At 33.3% G+C, this 21,240-nt stretch overlaps 1 protein-coding gene across 1 annotated transcript in view; it reads right to left on the reverse strand.

Moving 5' to 3' along the window:
* Nucleotides 1-247: 247 nt before the first annotated feature.
* Nucleotides 248-21,240, reverse strand: part of LOC108908145 (orexin receptor type 2-like) — a 69,307-nt gene continuing 48,314 nt past the window's right edge. The window contains exons 2-3 of the mRNA XM_018712080.1: nt 337-968; nt 248-265 (exon numbers count right to left, since the gene is read on the reverse strand). Coding sequence (XP_018567596.1) covers nt 248-265; nt 337-906 — 588 coding nt within the window. The 5' untranslated portion in view covers nt 907-968. The remainder of the gene's footprint in view (nt 266-336; nt 969-21,240) is intronic.

Genomic DNA, 21,240 nt, shown 5'->3' on the forward strand with positions numbered 1-21,240 from the left:
ATTGACTCCCTTGTAAGTTTGGTTGCCTAACAGTCTTGGTCACGTGGGACTCGAGCATTTATGAAGGCACTGTATAATTTGCGGTCCGAATAATTTTTTTGTACATTATTAAACTTTATTTAACAATAAATTTCACGGACTTTTCATTAAATATTTTAATTTTTGTTATATTTTGTTTCTTTTTCTCAACTCCACTATCCATTATTTGACGATTTTAATATATCATTTATGTGTTTTTTCATTAATATCATTTGGACAGCAATATCTGTCAACAAACGAAAGCTCAGTCTGACACTCTGAACACTCCGTATAAATCAAACATTCAAAACGACTTACCTGAAGATAGAGGACGATCTTGCACATTGCAGTCCCGAACCACCAGGTGCTGGTGACGTCCCACACCACAGAGGGAGGCAAGCAAAACAGTATAACCAGAAAGTCCGCCACTGCCAAATTCACTATAAAATAGTTCGTCACGGTGCGCATGGTATGGTTGCGGTAGACCGCCACGCAGACCAGACAGTTACCTACCAACCCGACCACGAAAACAATGCAATGAAAAAAAATCAGAGCCCACGTCCAGCTCTTGGGGTAAATAAATTCTAGGAAATCCTCGGTCGTAGGGTCTTCGTCGTCTTCTTCGAAACTACCGTTGAACGGGTACGATATGTTTTGCGAATAAATGCCTATTTCGTTGATTACATTTCGCTCGTTGTCAAATGCTTCCAAGTTAGACCGCGATGGTTTTATCGAGTTGTTACTGAGCAATATCGTATCTCGCGATGTCGCGCCGATGTCGTTCAAATCTTGTTGCTTCACTTTATCTGACAAACCAAAAGAAGAATAGATATAGATTGTGGTTAGAAAGAGAATTGACGGACGTAACGTCTTTGTTATGGAATTCATTTTGCAGGATTTTGATTGAAATCTAGGTTTCTAGTCTTGGTTGTGTCACCATATTTCCTAATCTGAAAAAAAAAGAAAAAATTATTACTTATTTGTGATATATTTTTCCACCTATGAAAAAATTAAAAAACAACTTAGTAAATCAACTCTTACACGAAAACGATCGATTAAGTTTCTTTTATAGAATATTTTTTTTATATAATACAGGGTGTTTTACAAGTTCTATGACAAACTTTAACAGATGGTAGCTGGATTAATTCAAATCATTTTTTTCTTTAAAGAAACATAGGTCCGATTCGTTTCTGTTTAGAAGTTACAAACATTTAAAAAAACATAATTTCGTATTTCAATCAAAGTGGTCTGATAAAGAAAATGATGGTTGCTATAACAATAATTATTATGTGTGTCATTTTGTTTATTCATTTAACATTTAGCGTTAAAGTGCTAAATATAAAATGCATTTATTTACAACTGAAGAATATGCAGATATTCTCTTTGTATATATAGGGTTTAATATTGCCCAGAATATGTGGTATCAGCACGATGGTGCACCACTGCATAGAGAGAGAGACAAGTAACTGCTTGGGTTAAATGATAATTTCCCAAATAAATGGATAAGTCAACAAGGTTCAATAGCATGGCCACCGCGTTCCCCAGATCTAAATCCTTTTGACTTATGGGGACATATGAAGCAGCTTGTCTACCATGCAGTTACTTGAAAGAATTCAGGATGAAGCTAACCAGATAAGAAATTATCCAAATCTCATCCGTCGCCTGCCGTCGTCTTTAGTAGATTACATTCGTGCCGAGGGTGGACATTTTGAACAATTTTTATAGTCTTAAGATTTGTTAATTTGGTTAATAAAGGTTAACTAATGTTTAAACTTTAAACACAAATAATTTGAATAATTCGAAATGCTTGTAACTTCTAAACGAAAGCGAATCGAACCTATAAAAATTTTTTTGAAATTAACCCATCGACCATTTGTCATAGAGCTCGTACAGCATCCATCATTATTGTGCTGCCATTGTGTTATATTTGAATGTGCATAAAAATAACATTTTAATTCAGTTGCTAAAATGAATTAGTTATTTAATCCAAATAGGATGGGACACCACCTCATTTTACGCTAAATGTGCGGGATTATATTAATGAACTGCTGCCAGAAAGATAGGAAGACGGGATTCAGTTGAGTGGCCTGCTAGACCGATTGACCTCACACCTTTAGACTTTTTCCTATGAGATTTGTTAAAACCGAAGTATACGTAGCCGCTCCTAATTATGTTGATGAACTGAGACAATCGGGAAATTAATAACATTACGCCCAATATGTTTGAAAATGTTAGTCATAATATTGTTAAAAGAGTTCATTATTGTAGATTAATTACAAGGAGACTTTGAACACTTTATTATTGATTAGTTAATAAAAGTTATTTTTTACTGTTATTTTAAACTATTTAGTTCCTTTTAGCAAAAAAAGCTGTATTACTGTTGAATAATAATTGATTGTTCTAAAATGGCTACTCCAATAAAGAAATGTTACATAATATTTTTTATTCAGAATTTGAAGATTTGTCAAATTATGTTAAAAGATAAGGTATTGCCATTTAAAAGAATATTTTTAGTAGCTACTAAAGAAATCTGGCAACACCAGAAAGCATTATTTGTAAATTTTTCTTAGTCAAGTTATTTCCTACAACATTGCATTTGGAAGTACTAGTCTATTACATCAAATAAAAAAGTTGGCCTGTCAGGTTTTATAAGAATTACACAATTTAAATATACAGGGTGGTCCGAATTTTATGCAGGAAACTTCGAGGGCAGATAGATCTTTTTAAAATAATATGTGTTGTCTCATAAACATTGGTCTGGAACAGCCCCGTTTTAGGGATAAAGGGTGTTGAAGTTGTTAAAACAAATTGATTTTTTGTTTATATCTCAGAAATCCATTAATCGATCTCAATAAAATTTGGTACAAATAATCTATGATAGTAGGCTTTGTAGGTACAACCAGTGGTGTACAACTGGACAGGGGTCATCTCCTTTTTAAAAAAAAAACCTACGCAACTGCATTTTTTACAAGTTATTGTAACGAATTTATATATTGTAATGCACAAAATACGTAAAAAAGTTAATTTGAATTTTTTCCCCAAGTTTTTTCAAGTTATTCATACCAACATAATCTCCTTGCGCAGACATTTCTAACCATAACATTACAATAATATTTATGTTTATGCTTAAAAGTAAGTGGAATTTGCAAGCACATCAACAAAATACTTTACACTCGTTTCTACGCCACCTGTGAGTTCCTTACGTGTTTTAGTTTCCCCTGGAAGCCTGACTCACTATCTTTACAAATAAGAACAACTTAAATCAAAATAATAATAAATGTACATTTACCAAAGGCGAGGGCTAGTGAATTTTTACAATCTGCATATTTGGACCTTTCTTCTTACCACTCGTCTAAATTCTCAATAAATTATAAACTTTCTAGAAAACCATCTATTTGAATTATTTGAGGATGTTCCATTAAATATACGACAAAATAGGAGAATGCAATGAATGATGCTCCTGCGCATTCTGTGAGAATAATACAAGAATAGCTTAATGAAAATTATATGAGGCGATGGATAGGTAGAAGACCAAATACCAATGCCAATCATAATGATGCAGAGGGTCCAGTGTCTTAGACTTCTATGTTTGGAGTTATTTGAAAAGTAAAGTTTATTTTACTCCAACAGATACAAGACCACAACTACTGCAACGAATAAAAGACGGCTGTAATGAATTAAAAGAAAACCACCACATGATAATAGTTTCAATTAATTCCATTAATAGAAGATGTCAGAAATGTATCGATGTGAGTGGTTCGCATTTTTAACTATTGTTGTAAATACGTAACGTCAATTTTGTTTCTTGTTTAATTACTGTTGCTTGGTAAATATATTTTTATTATTATTTTGATTTAAATTGTTCTTACCTATTTGTAAAGAATATTAGACCTACAGGGAAAACTAAAACACGCCAGGAACACTACCTCACAGGTGGTGTAAAAAGGAGTGTAAATAATTTTGTTGATGTGCTTACAAATTGCACTGATTTTAAGCATAAACATAAATATTCTTGTAATACTATGGTTAGAAGTGTCTGCCACAAGGGGATTTTATTGGTATGAATAACTTGAGAATGGCGAATCTTAGGGAAAAAATTAAAGTAGCCTTTTTTACGTATTTTGTGCATTAGAATAAAAATCAGTTACAATGACTTGTAAAAAATGCAGTGGCGTAGGTTTTTTGTAAAAAAAGGAGATGATCTCTGTCCAGTTGAACCTTTAAAGCTCATATTTTAGGGAATGTAAGGCCTATGATCATACATTATCTGTACCAAATTTAATTGAGATCGGTTAATATAATAATATTTCGGAGATATAAACAAAAAATCATTTATCAATTTTTTTTAACTTCAAAAAAAAATCTATCAAACCGATTTTGATGAAATTTGATGTGATGATTTTACATAACATGAAGTTTTCTTGAGCCTAGTATGAAGGTCCTATACCCAATTTAAAGACCCCAAAAAAATTCCCTAAAAAGTAATGTTTTATCAACTCCATTTTTGGCGATTTTTTCGATTTTTACAATAATAATCATGATTCATTCGATTTGTAACTAGTCATATTTTGTAAAAAATTTTATTACAAACATTGTTTCCCTCTTCCATTTTCGCCTAAAATCAGCTCTTGAAAAGATACATAAGTAAATAGGAAGAAAAATATGACAAAAATAAATTTTGAAGCAAGATACAATACATGTATGTTGTAAATAAAATTCGATTTTCTCAAAAACAGTACAGTATATCGACTGATATTCGGTATACCTTTTTTTTTTTGGCAAAGTGAGAGAGGAATCGAACTATAGGAAAATTTTTTTATGAAATACTATAACTATTTTGACCTCCTCTGTATATCTCTTCATTTTTGACATGACCTTTCCAGACAACCTGCATATATGTCATCTACAATTTACTGCACATATTTTAATATGTGCAGTAAATATTCTTTGATTTCCTGTTAAATAGATTCATAATTAAATGGATTCTTATTAATGATTGTTATAATTTATGATTTTGTTAATAATAAAAAATAAACTGGTGATCTAATTCTGTCATCTATACCACCCAATTTCATGGATTTTTGTAGGTGAACATAAAAGTCATTTACGTCCTGAATGTAAATATATTAATAGATTTTGATTATTCTTAGGGTGTAGACTTTTGCTTTCAATCTACAAATTTAGGTGTTATACAGAGTGTTTTTTAAAACTCACAACTCCTACAAAATTGATGTATGGTGATAATAACCGTTCATAACTTTTCCTCTTTCTCCACAACTCTTCTTCAGTGTTACATGTGGAAACATGCACTGTTGTTTTCAGAGTACAGACCAGTTAACAGAAACATTTATTCCTCTACCGATCCATCGACAAGGGAATCTTTGGTTCAGATAATGCCGGACATTTACAGTGAAATGTGGCGGAGCGACATCATGCATAAACTACATGTTAGCTCTGAGTAATAAGGGCACATCTTTCAATAACTCGAGTTTTGCAAAAATTCTAAATAAATTTTCCCATTCAGTCTACTGGGTAGAATAACAGAGCCAATAATAATGCTATCAATAATCCCAGACCAAACATTGATGCGAAAATCATGCTCATAATGTTTCACTTTGATAGCATGTGGATTTTCTTGAGCATACACAATCTTGTCCATTGTGAATATTTATTATTCCGCTTCTAGTAAAACAGAATTGGCAGGTACAATGATTTAAAGATCAAACTGAAATTACAGTGAACTTACAAAATCAGAGCCTACTGGCACTTTGTTAAGTATTGTTAAGTGGCAAGATAATGTGTACAGGCTGGTCCATTTTCGATGGGATTTCAGGGTATCTCAGAAACTACTAAAGATATGATAAATCTGACACCACGTTCTCGAGCTCGATTTTCATGGCAAACTCGACTGTCAAATCAGAAATTTGCTATCTTCATTTGTTTCTGAGTTACAGGGCGTTTCTCGTTATTGTGACACTTTTGAACATGTCTGTATCTCAGCTGTTAAATAAGTTAGAGTTAAAGTGAAAACTGCTCAAGACTAATTCTTTGGCGTAGAATTGAATGCCGGTATTAGATTTTTAGTAGGTCTTAAGATTCCGGAGTTATGACCCAAAGTTATAATTTTTTAAATGGAAATCGTAGCTGGTTATGACCTAAAAAAATGGAGATTTTTTTTTGCTTTTCAGCAATATACCACATGCTATAGTTATTTTTCCAAACACAGAAGATACGGGGTGTTTTATATATAAATTCGATCCTTTTTTACATTTTAATATGGCTGGCTATGAAAATACATACAAAACTATAATTCTTACTTTTACAAAACTCATATCTGTTGTAAAAATATGACGTTTATTTAAAATATATATTACAGATAAGAAAAGACAGAGTTTTCAAATTTTTATTCCACTTCAACTGAAGTTACAATATTAAACGTAAATTAAACAATAGTAAGTACCTACATCAATAAAAACTTTCAAAAATGATAGCTAAATGTTCAAATTGCCGTCCCTCAACTGTCACACATTTCACGCATCTTCTGGCAACGCTTCGGGTAGCATTCATTAAATGTATAGGTATTTGAAATATTATTAAAAGGAATTTTAAATATAATGTCTTTTAGAAAACCTCAAAGGAAAAAGTCCAACGGACTCAAATCAGGTAACCTAGCTGGCCATCTGATCGGTCCGTTTGTTCCTATCCACCTATCTCCTAAAATTTCGTTAGTATTATATTATCACACGAGTATATGTTGTGCATTTAAAATAAATGTCATATTTTTACAACAGATATGACTTTTGTAAAAGTAAGAATTATAGTTTTATCTGTATTTTCATAGCCGGTCATATTAAAAAGGAAAAAAAAATATAATTTATATATAAAACACCCCGTATCTCCCGTGTTTGTAAAAATAACTATAGCATGTGATATATTGCTGAAAAGCGGAAAAAAATCTCTATTTTTTTAGGCCATGGTCAGCTACGATTTCCATTTAAAAAAATATAACTTTGGGTCATAACTCCGAAATCTTAAGATCTACTAAAAATCTAATACCGGCATTCAATTCTACGCCAAAGAATTAGTCTTGAGCAGTTTTTACTTTAACTCTAACTTATTTAACAGCTGAGATACAGACATGTTAAAAAGTGTCACAATAACGAGAAACGCCCTGTAACTCAGAAACAAATGAAGATAGCAAATTTCCGATCTGACAGTCGAGTTTGCCATGAAAATCGAGCTCGAGAACGTGGTGTCAGATTTATTGTATATTTAGTAGTTTCTGAAATACCCTGAATTCCCATCGAAAATGGACCAGCCTGTACATTTAAAAAATATTTTTTTATACCGAAACCGCTCAATTAACCAAAATTTTACAAGAGGCCCAAACACTTTCAAATGGTATAACCTATCAAATAAAAAATAGTTATTTTTCGAAAGAGGAAAAAGTTATACATCAATTTTGTAGGAGTCGCAAGTTTTAAAAAACACTTTGTAGATTGGAAGCAAGCCTATACCCCAAAACTAGTATCGAATAATACGTATTCGAGTTATTTACAAAATTCAAAAAATTTTCACGAACTTTGAGGCCATCTAGCGGCCAAACTAAGCGATTCGGATATAGGTGAATTAGCCTAAATCTGTCTATTTTGAGTCCACGAATATGTGGTATTCCGTTATTCTTGGACATCCTGTATGAATCATGATTAAAAGAGTTGGCCTTAAGTTGCAGAAGTGATTTAGATAAGTTATCGTTAATTGCGGTAATCTATGTCCAAAGTTTATCACATTAAAAAAGAACGTGAAATGGATAAATGTGAGTTCATATTACCAGTGGGAATATAAAAGTCTTCCAACTCACAATTCTTTATTGTAGATTGGTTACATACTCATACGACTAATTTGGAATTTTGACCTCGAAACTAGTCGTATGTAATCAATATCTAAAATAAAGGATTGTGAGAGTTAGAAAATTTTTATATTCCCACTGGTTTATGCACATTATTTGGCGTATTATTATTTATTTTTATTTTATAATTAAATTAGCTTAACTTTGAGCGTTAAAAGTAAAATTAACTTTAAACTAAAATTACTACTAATGCACTAATTATGCCCCCAAGTGTACATGACATTCAGTTGTATAACTGAACTTCCGAATGCACTTCCACTTGTTGCAAATCCTGCACTAAAGCTCTATTGCGATACAATAACATTCTAGAGCCTTTGATCAGTAGCATCGGGGGGCGGCTGGTCGAACTAATCGTTCCACTGAAAAGTTGCAAATTACTGTGTCGGATGTTTGGTAATTGCCGTCACAAAGTACACGACTACTGTAATAATTGACAGTTAAAAGCTCCGGTTACGCCGGAGAGTTTGAGCTAAGTTCATTTCGATGTCGAAGAATATCACGTACACATCGTCGATAGTAGACACGTGTTTATATAGTGCTCTGAAATTACTGATTTTTATATTGTGTGTCTGACATTATTTTCTGGCTTGTTATCTGAGGTGGTAGATAGCTTCAAGATGACGAGGTCTGCTTCTAAAAGTATTAGTCAGGAGACAAAATATGATGAAAGCTTAAAAGATTACATAGCTAATTTAGTCAACGAGTCAACAAGAGCTCTACAACAAAAATTATTATCTTTGGAACAGCAAGTAAGTGACTTGGTTCCAACAAATAAAGAACTGATTGGGTTGTTAACGAAGAATAAACATATGGATTCGTTAATTGTTAATGATTCTAATAATAAGGTGAAGTCCTCCGCATTATCACAAGAAGTAGTAGCTGTGGGGGAACAAAGAAATACTAGGAATTTGACTAAAAAGTGCCAGCCATTTGATAGCGGCAAAACGGATGGGTCGGTCGCCAGTGGCGTCCCTATGAAACGGAATAAGAATATTATTAGGGGTTCGGCTGCTATTACTGAAGGCTCTTCCTTGGCTGCTCCAGCTAAGAAATTATGGCTCTACGTGGGGAGATGCAGAGCTGAGACTACGGTGGACAGTGTTATTTCCTATTTACAAAATAAAATGCAGGATCAAGAATTCGAGGTTGTAAAACTGGTCAGTAAGGGGTCTAATGCTGCTTTTCAAGTAAGTACAGTCTTCTCTGAACAAGTGCGTGATGAACTTTACAGTCCTGGATTTTGGCCTGAAAATATTATTATAAAACATTTTAAGTTTTTTCATGGGCGTAAGCAGTCGTCTGGATCATTTGTCTAATAATGTGGCGAATCGTGTTGGAATTTGCCATTTTAATATAAGAAGCGCTCGTAATAAATTGGTAGAATTGTATACTTTTTTGGAATCATTAGATTTCCCGGACGTTGTATGTTTGAGCGAGACTTGGTTCTCAGCTGAAGAAATTTTAGTTTTAAAGCTTAATAATTATAAGTTAACTGATTACTACTNATAAGAATATTATTAGGGGTTCGGCTGCTATTACTGAAGGCTCTTCCTTGGCTGCTCCAGCTAAGAAATTATGGCTCTACGTGGGGAGATGCAGAGCTGAGACTACGGTGGACAGTGTTATTTCCTATTTACAAAATAAAATGCAGGATCAAGAATTCGAGGTTGTAAAACTGGTCAGTAAGGGGTCTAATGCTGCTTTTCGAGTAAGTACAGTCTTCTCTGAACAAGTGCGTGATGAACTTTACAGTCCTGGATTTTGGCCTGAAAATATTATTATAAAACATTTTAAGTTTTTTCATGGGCGTAAGCAATCGTCTGGATCATTTGTCTAATAATGTGGCGAATCGTGTTGGAATTTGCCATTTTAATATAAGAAGCGCTCGTAATAAATTGGTAGAATTGTATACTTTTTTGGAATCATTAGATTTCCCGGACGTTGTATGTTTGAGCGAGACTTGGTTCTCAGCTGAAGAAATTTTAGTTTTAAAGCTTAATAATTATAAGTTAACTGATTACTACTGTAGAGTTGATAAAGCTGGTGGTGGTGTGGCGATTTATATTCGCGATACAATTGGCAGTTTTAGTATTAGAGCAATTAATGTGACTCGAGTCCAATCTGTATTTGAATATGCTGCTACAGAGATTATTGTTGAATATGTGAATATTTTAGTAGTTAGTTTATATAGGGCACCTGACTCTAACGTTGATCTGTTTTTAAGTTATTTAGAAAATTTGTTGACGCTAATTTGCTCCAAGTTTAAGTTTAAGTATTTGTTTGTTTGTGGTGATTTCAATATAAATTTGGATGTCAACGTTAGGAGTCAGAACGCCACTGCTTTAGTAAATTTATTTGACGCGTATGGTTTTGTACAAAGTTTTTATGATTATACTCGTGTAAATATGAATTCAAAGTCTGTAATCGACAATGTTTTTGTGAGAGTCAGGGTACCTATTGTAAGGGCAGAGTTGTTTTTCCCTTTTTTTCTGATCATTCTATGCAGCTGATTGAATTTAACTGTAACAGCTCGATTACTGATAAAACTCGTTTTTATGAACGACGTGATTTTACGAACGATTTCAATATTCAGATTTTTAAATTTCATGCTGCTAATGTGGGATGGAATGCTCTGATTGATAACGTACTTGATAGCAATGATAAATTTGATAAGTTTTTTTCCCGTTTTATGGAGATAGTTGATTTGTCTTTCCTCTTGAAATCGTTTCGTATTGGGAGGGGTAATGGACCCAAAACTAAACCTTGGATAACCCCTCTGATTCGGGAACAGTGCCGTTTGTTGAAAGACTTGTATAAAAGGTACTTATTTTGCCCTACAGACAGAAATATGGATCTGTACTAATTAAGTAAATCTCACAAAAAATCTATTAGAGAGGTAAAAAGAAGTTGCTATAGGGAATCAATTGCGTTAGCGCAGAATAAATCAAAGGCTGCTTGGAATGTGATAAAGGATCATGTAAATGTAAATAACCGCTCTAGTGTTCCTATCTCTTTTGTAGATGATGTAAATAAGTCGGTGCCTTTTGCGCAATCTGCGGAAGCTTTTAATTCATTTTTTCTAGACTCTGTTCGTGAAAGCTGTAAGTCGGATGTAAATCCTAACAACTATCTTTTTTCCTCAGACAGGGTGGCTGAATCTGTTACCACTTTCTCACGAGGAAATGGTCGAGGTGATAAATAGTGTTTCTATCAAGGATTCAGGAGGTTTTGATGGTATTCCTTGTTCTATCCTTAAGCAAGTGGTTCATGACATAAAGGAACCTCTTACTAAACTTGTAAATAGCTCTTTTGAACAGGGTTCATTTCCACCTATTTTAAAACAGAGTTTGATCGTCCCTATTTATAAAAAGGGGGAAAGTGATAAGATTTCGAATTATAGAGGTATCTCTTTGGTATCGGTGTTTGCAAAGATATATGAGAAGGCTTTTGCAGAAAATCTAAAGTTTTTCTTGAGTGAGCACAAGTTGATTAGTAATTTCCAGTTTGGTTTTCGAGCTGGTTACTCAACGTTGGATGCTTTATTGACAATTTATAAACACATTTTGGAAAGTTTTGAGTCCAAGCAGAGATCGGCTTGNTACTTTAACTCTAACTTATTTAACAGCAGAGATCCAGACATGTTAAAAAGTGTCACAATAACGAGAAACGCCCTGTAAGTCAGAAACAAATGAAAATAGCAAATTTCTGATCTGTTCTGAGTCGAGTTTGCCATGAAAATCGAGCTCGAGAACGTGGTGTCAGATTTATTGTATATTTAGTAGTTTCTGAAATACCCTGAATTCCCATCGAAAATGGACCAGCCTGTACATTTAAAAAATATTTTTTTATACCGAAACCGCTCAATTAACCAAAATTTTACAAGAGGCCCAAACACTTTCAAATGGTATCACCTATCAAATAAAAAATAGTTATTTTTCGAAAGAGGAAAAAGTTATACATCAATTTTGTAGGAGTCGCAAGTTTTAAAAAACACTTTGTAGATTGGAAGCAAGCCTATACCCCAAAACTAGTATCGAATAATACGTATTCGAGTTATTTACAAAATTCAAAAAATTTTTACGAACTTTGAGGCCATCTAGCTGGCAAACAAGCGATTCGGATATAGGTGAATTAGCCTAAATCTGCCTATTTTGAGTCCACGAATATGTGGTATTCCGTTATTCTTGGACATACTGTATCAATCATGATTAAAAGAGTTGGCCTTAAGTTGCAGAAGTGATTTAGATAAGTTATCGTTAATTGCGGTAATCTATGTCCAAAGTTTATCACATTAAAAAAGAACGTGAAATGGATAAATGTGAGTTCATATTACCAGTGCGAATATAAAAGTCTTCTAACTCACAATTCTTTATTGTAGATTGGTTACATACTCATACGACTAATTTGGAATTTTGACCTCGAAACTAGTTGTATGTAATCAATATCTAAAATAAAGGATTGTGAGAGTTAGAAAATTTTTATATTCCCACTGGTTTATGCACATTATTTGGCGTATTATTATTTATTTTTATTTTATAATTAAATTAGCTTAACTTTGAGCGTTAAAAGTAAAATTAACTTTAAACTAAAATTACTACTAATGCACTAATTATGCCCCCAAGTGTACATGACATTCAGTTGTATAACTGAACTTCCGAATGCACTTCCACTTGTTGCAAATCCTGCACTAAAGCTCTATTGCTATACAATATCATTCTAGAGCCTTTGATCAGTAGCATCGGGGGGCGGCTGGTCGAACTAATCGTTCCACTGAAAAGTTGCAAATTACTGTGTCGGATGTTTGGCAACTGCCGTCACAAAGTACACGACTACTGTAATAATTGACAGTTAAAAGCTCCGGTTACGCCGGAGAGTTTGAGTTAAGTTCATTTCGAGGTCGAAGTTATTATATTTGTGACTTGTTTCAAGGCCTTAAACTATGCTTTCACCTAACTGTTCACGCCATTCAGTTTGTATAGAGTTTAGACATACAGGCTGTCTACTACAAGAGGGCCATTCCTATGTATCTCGCTTAATATACGACGCACGTCAAAAATCTTTAAATGTATGTTTTTTGTTGCATTTTTTAAGGCCTTTATGTTTGAGATCCATGGCCAACTTTGTGAGTTATTATAAAAAAAAAACGGAAGCGTATTCATGGCAAAATTGATATCTTTCACCTAGTGCACACAGATTTTTAAAGTGTCGTATGTAATTTGCTGCGCCCTCTACGCTGGCAAATTGTCATCGAAGCAGGCAGTGGCTTCAAAAAATTGTTTGTGTTTTCCTCTTTCATGCGATATACTACAAAGTGCCTTTATCTTTTATATTTACTATATATTTACTATAATTGTTATAGAATGTCAACTACAAAATATTTAATAAATATATGTACTTCTTTTAAGCAAAATACATATTTTTCTCTTCGCATTATTTTATAATAGGTATTGGTTTTTTACTTTAGAAAAAACTGAGCCTTCAACATTGTTCTTGCACAGAAAAGCAGCTTACGCTAAATGTAACACACTATGAAAACAAATGTGTTATCCCAGTAATGTCACCATTTAACAAATTGTTTATTGTTATAACTGCTGATTTAAAAATTGTTGCTGTTCATTTTGAATAATAATGATATTTTCACATAATTGAGAAATGTAATATGTTGAAAACCTTCGCTGATATAGATCTATTAAGAAGAACAGGGCAATAAAATCAGGTGTTGTTAATAAAATAGGTAATGTTAACAGAATTTTAAATTATATAAATATGAAAAATTAATAAAACAGTGATATATTGAAGTAAACTCCAATGTAGAGAAGGAGTGCAAGGATATTACGAAAAAATTGCTTCAAATATTATAAGGTGAAAATAGTGAATCTCTTGAGGCAGGGAGGTAAACCGAGGAGATTAGGGTTCTGTAGGTAGTGACAAGAAAAAAAGAGGGAAGATCCTTTTATATGCAGAAGAATCCTCTGGTCAGATGTGTCTAATTTTTGTAGCAATATACTTTTTGATAGGCTAATGGTAATTTATATTGGCATAAGGTTCTCAGTAAACGTTTGGATTAGAATTGTTGATACCAAAATCATAGGATCTTACTTCTATGATGGTAAACTGATGGGTGCTAGATATTGCAGATTCTTTGTTTAACAGAAGTACATTATATTCATAAAATTTTTTGTAGTTGGCATGTTTAAAACAATTTCTGCATTAATCTACATTTTTGATACCAAAATTATAAAAAAAATGTTATAAATATAAAAGATAAAGGCAAATCGCATGAAAGAGAAAAACACAAGCAATTTTTTGTATTCACAACCTGCTTCGATGACATTTCTTTTTGTCCACGTAGAGGGCCCAGAAAATTACATCCGATACTTAAAAAATTTGTTTACACTAGGTGAAAGATATCAATTTTGCCATGAAATTTTATTAAAATGAGTTTTCTCTATCTCTTAAAATAAAAAAGTTAGACGGCCCTAAACCTTCTGTACTTTTCCGTTTTTTTTATGATTACTCATAAAGTTTGCCATGGATCTCAAATTTCTTAAAAAAACATATAAAGAATTTTGATGCGCATCGTATATTAAGCGAGATACCTACATAGGAGACGCCCTTTTAATTGACACCCTGTAGGTATAGAAATGATAGTCATTCATTCTCCTAGCATACGTAGCATTAGCCATAAGCTTATACGGTGTGTCTCTCAGAAAATTGTACCATAAATTATACGAATAAGAGTTTTCATAAAACACAGCGTCAAAGTAATTTTTTCTTTAACAACAAGTATTGAAAAGTATCTCCAAAAGCAATCAACATACTTATTGAAATTTGAAAGACATATACAGGATATTTCAAAAAGCTGTTGACAAACTTGAGGGAATATAGTGGACATTGTGGAAGAAAATTTTTGCATTTAAACCCTTAGTCGGAAATGGGCCGTTTGGAGCAATTTTTGTCCAGAAACGTAACGTTATCTCGTTGGCACCAAAAGACTGATATTTAAATAATTTTTATTAAGCTTAACGCAAAAAATGACTTGAAACAAAATAAACACGTTTATCTATTCTGATGAGTGTTTACCAACAGCATGTCCTGCACACAATGTTGGTAAAAATTGGTTTTATCCACAACTGTGTGATAATATTTAGTATATTGTGCAATAAGTGCGGTAAGTTTATATTGCCCACGAGAGCGGAGTTGAGCTCAAGTGGGCAAAATAGACAACCGCACGAATTGCACATACTATTTTTTATTATGAATGCAATGAAATCTTAGAGTCCAGAGGCAAAGCCCCGGTGAGGCCCACATATTTTTATTCAGTTTAAGTTGTCATAAATAACTGTCATTTAAATGTCACTTTTTAAAAATAATATTTTCGAGTTTGTAGGTATTTAAATTTTGCGTGTTTTATTGGCAATTCGCGTGCGACAATAAGATTACCGCATGTAAATATATAGAGTGGGCAAACAGCTAGTTACCGACCCAAAAAACATGCGAAAAGATACGACTTAACCGTCATGAGCAACGAACCACTAGAAGAAGCTTTGGATGTATTTGTTTGCGAATGTACATAAATAAATCAGATCTTCAGGAGACACAAATTTCTATTGGTCGAATTAATATGCCCCCCTACGTCCGCATTTCGATGATTGTCGATGACATCTGTCAAAGGAAAAGTGTGTAGCCGCTATTAACGTATTTGAGTTTATTTGTGTTTAGTATGGCATTTTCCTCTTATTGTTGTGTAGTTTTTATGAATGGACATTTATTTAGTGCTAAGACATGGTTAGAAAGTGTATTATTTGTAATGTTTTATTTAAAAAGGGCGAGCAGCGGTCTTTTCGCAGGTAAGTAAACAAGCAACATGGGCGGCGTTTGAGGAATTACGTAAAGGTGTTTTACATTTAGTACTTAATTTGCAGTTATAAAATACTGAGTAAATCATTATCTAAATTATTAAAAAGATATATTTTTTAATTGTTCAACTTATTTTTTCCTGTTTCAGTAATATTATATGTATATTATGAATAATACCTGTATTTTGTAGATTTCCTAAAAATCTGGAACGGAGAAACTTGTGGAAGCTCTCCCTAGGTTACCGACAACATTTTGTTTGTTCTGATCATTTTGCAATTAATGATTTTCTGACAAAGCCATTAGATATATAGTAAGTAATAGCTTCTACTTATAGCAGGTAAAATAACTTTTGTATTGATTAAAATATACAAGTAAGAAGCCTTTACAGTTACCTAGTATCTCTTTACCTTTTTATTTAATTTTGATAGATCAGACAGTTCTAATAAGGAAAATATTTCTCTAAATGATGTTCCTACGGAACAATCTTACCGCAACAAGAACCAGAAAATATATCCACATGTTCATCGTCATCGACACTGAGTGCTCAATCAGGCTTGTTATCTACTACAAATAAGGCTACAGATCTTTCTGAAATATATTTGAAATTTGGTGACACATCACCAAAGCATTGATCAACTTTAACTGTATCAGAAATAGGAAGGGATTCACCCAATCGTAATAAAATTATAAACGTAAAGTAAGTTATAAAAATATAATTAACAAATTATACAGGGTCGAAAAGTCCCCATCGTTCATCGGCAGTTACATGAGAGCGATAAAGTAAGTCATAGAAATCCGTGGGATAGAGAAAGATGGCTATAATGAAGGCGTCTAATAGTCACCGCCCATTCCTCCCTTCCACAAAATGGGCGAAATGGGCGGTGACTATTAGACGCCTTCATTATAGCCATCTTTCTCTATCGCACGGATTTCTATGACTTTCTTTATCGCTCTCATGTAACGTCCGATAAACCATGAGGACTTTCCGACCCTGTATATCCTTTGTATAGTATCTACAACTAATACCCTATAATTTTGCTATCTGCTTACCTATCTAACATTTTTTTTTATTTAGTACATTTCAAAAAATACCAAGAAAATTCTACCTTGTTACCTATTTATATATTACCATTTTATTTTATATAAACACTACCGTAAGTGTTTATATAAATCTGGAATAGATAATTCATAATTTTTAGGAAAAGGCTTTATCCACGATATTTTGGAGAATACCATACTTCTGACATGGATAGTCCAAAAAGAGCAAGAAAAAATTGGAGTATTTGTAAGAAAAAAAATTAAAATGCAAACAATAAAGATCCGAAGTCTGAGCAGGCAAAGAGTCGTCTAAAAGCCAGAATTTGTAGCCTTAATTATCTTCTGAAATTTTTAAAAAAGAAATATGACAACAGAAACTGCTCAATGTATCATTCATGTAAGTTGAAAAATACTTATTCTTTCTGTGTCTGTAAACAATATGTATTTTTAGGAATCAGCATTGGCTGATGCTATTAAAATGAAAGTAAAAGAAACAAACAGAAATTTTGGGCAATTTGGTATTTGACGAAACGTCTATAATGCAAAGTGTTGAGTGGAATGGGAAACGATTCAGTGAATATGTTGATGTCGGCACTGAAGTATATGGGGATAATATTCCAGAAGCTACGGAAGCCCTTGTTTTTATGGTTGTAGCTTTGGAAAATACCTGTTGGGTACTTCTTGACAAACGGTTTAAGTGGTGGAGAGAAAGCTAATTTGTTAAACAAATTTTAGAATTTTTAAGTGAATGAGGTATCAAAATAGTTTCTGTTACTTTTGATGGTGCTCCTTCAAATATCAAATTACGGCTTTACCATAAATGTTAATATTAATATTAATAAGTAGGTAGATTGTAAGTTTGTAGCATTTTAGGTTATTTGTTAACTTATTACTATTTCAAATTGATTTTCTAATAAAAACTAGAAAAATAAACCAAACATTTGTCTTTTTATGATTTCTATAAGTCACTAGTGGGTTTTATACGTCATAACTTACTAGTGACTTATGACTTATAACTTATAACTCACTAGTGACTTATAGGTCACATTATTCCTTTAATACCAAAGAAATTATAGTATCATTATATACAAGTGTTGGATAAAAGCATTTAATTAATAGTACTGATATCAAAACAATTTGAGTATAGTAAAAACAGTTTATTAATTTTACTTCAATTTTTACCGTCTCATTATATCACCAATATGTAAAAATTATTTATAAAATGGGTAATCCTTTCAAATGTGTATTGGTATTTTGTAAATTTTAATATTTTGCCTTTTTTGATAGTACGCCACTGCCGTTGTGTCTCATTGTTTACATTTGACACTATATATCTTTATTTATTAGGTAGTTCTCTGTTTAGATGTTTGCTACAATTAAAACCCATATATAAGAATACACAAAGCTCCTTCTAGTGGTTAGAATTCGTTGGTCATGAGTAATAAAAAAGCTCTTTTTCACGCATCTAATCTAGCCATGCCTGTGAGGAATAGTGAAACAAATGAACAGAGCTGTCACTTAATAAATGATCGGACCTAGGAGTGTTTCACGTTTGTTTTGTCTGCGACGAAATTTTGCTTCTAAGTTGTTGAAATGGACCAACCGAAGAGTATGCAGACATGCATCTTATTTATGGCGAAGCAAGTTGCAAGGCTACAGAAGCTGAGCGCTTTCCGAATCGCCGACATCCTTGCCGAACAACATTTTCGTCTATCCATCGTCGGTTAAGAGAAAAAGGTAACTTTAAACCAGATGTAGGAAGTTGACATCTATGAACCGCACGGATAGTGGTCATTGAGGAAGAGGTTTTGCATCGAACTAAAGACCAACACACACAAGCCGTTTTGAACAATTATTATAAATTATTATTTTTGCTAATAAAAATTACTTAAATATCGAAGCCTTTTAGGGTCAACGTAATATTACGTTTTTGGCCAAAAATTATTCCAGGGCGGAAACGGCTCATTTCCAGCTAGTGGTTTATAGAGGCTGTTACAAATTCGCTTCTCTCGGAAACGGTAAGAGATACGAACCAGACTCGGACGTTTTGTCTCGAAAAATTCATCTTCAATGTATTTCAAGCGCCGTAACAAAGGATGTTCTAAAATTCTCGCAAGAGGTAATTTTGGTAGAAAACAGTTTTTTAATTAAAAATTGTATTTTTTTTTATAGGTTCGTAAAGTATACAGCATAGGGTTATATTATAGAATAGTATATAGAATAAATTTTCCATGACCGTTTTGCATAAATGCGGCTGAATTTCGTTGGCACAGCGCTCAATTTCCTTCTTCAAGGCGTAGATGGTTGTGGATTTGTTGGTATAAACCTTAGATTGCAAAAAAAGTCCAACGGCGTTAAGTCTCATGATCTGAGCAGTCAATTATGATCATCAACACGGGAAATTACACGACCATGCATGGCATGTGTCACCATCTTGTTGAACCCACATGGCACATGAAAATGGATTATTATGTCGCGATAGCGAGCACCATTAACTGTTATTGCCTGATTAGCCTCATTTTGCGAAGAAGAAAGGTCCGATGATGCTTCCAGCCCAAAATCTGCACCAAATAGTAACACGTGATGCATCTACACATCAGTTGTGGGTTTTCCAATGAACGTGAGTTTATCGATGAAATTAAATCACTATTCCGACCATATTTTGTACGCAAATTGCGAGACCTTCATTATTTTAAAAATATTGCTCAACATGAAAACGCATTGTTCCTTTGGTAGCTCTTCATTTTTAATAATCCTGAACTGTCAGCTGCCACGCTATCTCTTTTTTTTCGTTGGTAATGATTTACCGCACAAATGACGCAAATCTTGCGTGAATTTGAATAAGTGATTATTTATTGCTATAAAACCACGTGTTATTGTTCTACCGCGATAAAATATTCAATAGACTTAAGTTTTCTCCGCCACTGCCATGACAATAAATCCAAGGAACATTTTTTTAAGTACTAACACGCCAGCAAGTAGTTTACGATGCAACATAAATCAAAACGCTGACTGTTTGGAAATGTAAACGTGCCACAAGGCGCGCGGGTCATTGTAATAGGGTTATGACACGGCAGAACTAGTTTAAATGACAGGCTTTGAAATGGCGAGAAGATGAAGGTGTCATATGTCATAATTTATCAAAATTCACCTTACGGAAGTTTCATCTAGAGATAGCTCGGGAATGAGACCATCGAGATCCCCAACATGTCATCGAAACTGAGCTATACAGGGTGGACCAAATTGAACATTTTTGGTTTCTGCTATTTCTCGAAGAGATGGAAAAAAGTAGTTTATCTGATTCCACTACAGTAAATAGACTATTAATACATTGTTTTTAAGGAGGTAAGTGGATTTTACCGTAGACGTGGATGTTGCTATGGACAACGGGAGGTAAGGGAAAAAAGTGATTTTGAGTTATAAATGTATATTTTATGAACAAATAAATAGAAATATTTGATGAACATTACATTTTATTCATTATTATTATGAAGGAATATTTATAGTAATTGTACAGTTATTACATTTAGTAACATTTATAAAATCTGGATAATTATTTCCCTCACGTCACATTTTCCTCAAAATGATTTGACACTCTATTTCATTCACCGGAGGCTCAGTATTATCTGACTGATCCATTAAAACAGTATGATGCGACGTACTACTAGAACCTGGAGTTGAAGTGTCATTGTAAAGAATGTTAACTATTTGATTTTTGTTACTTAAACTGTCGGCAACATAACTTTCTGCAATTGTGGCTGATTTCCACCCACCATGTCTCGTGATTGCTAATACATCAACTCCTGTATTAGCCAGTAACGTTGCCGATGTTTCAGGATGTTCTAGTTTCAAAAACTGTGCAATCTTATTAGGAATCATAGAAAGGGTATTCTTGCCGACTGGTTGGTTGTATCTACGTGCCTGACATCGCATAAAAAAGCGTGAAATTTCAGTTTTAATTTCCAGTATAATCTTGATTAATTCTTGAGAATTTCTAGGTGAGAAACAGAACCCAGACGAGAAGTAATTGTAAACGTACGAAACATACCATTTTTAGAATCTGGAATTGTAACTACAATACCATCGAAATTTTTGAAATTGACGTTGTCCAAAGTAAGTTTGCATAACTCATCAGAACGTCATGCTCCTGCAATGCCTAAGACCGTCACTACCAATATGTGTTATCGGGTGCCTGAACGAGAAAATCATTGACTTGTTCTCTTGCAAAACGTTTGACTTTTTAGTGCATAACCTCATTCTTACGTTTCAAAAATGCTCTCAGCTTGGGGTATTTTGATATACTTATCCACGTTTTCCTCTATGAAAATAGTTGACTTAATCATTGAGTATTCACTCCACAAACTCGCCGGTGACTTTAAAGTTTTTGACTTCTCCATGAAATACGTTAGCAGTGA

This window comes from Anoplophora glabripennis, unplaced genomic scaffold (assembly GCF_000390285.2).
Source record: "Anoplophora glabripennis isolate ALB-LARVAE unplaced genomic scaffold, Agla_2.0 scaffold429, whole genome shotgun sequence".
NCBI lineage: Eukaryota > Metazoa > Arthropoda > Insecta > Coleoptera > Cerambycidae > Anoplophora > Anoplophora glabripennis.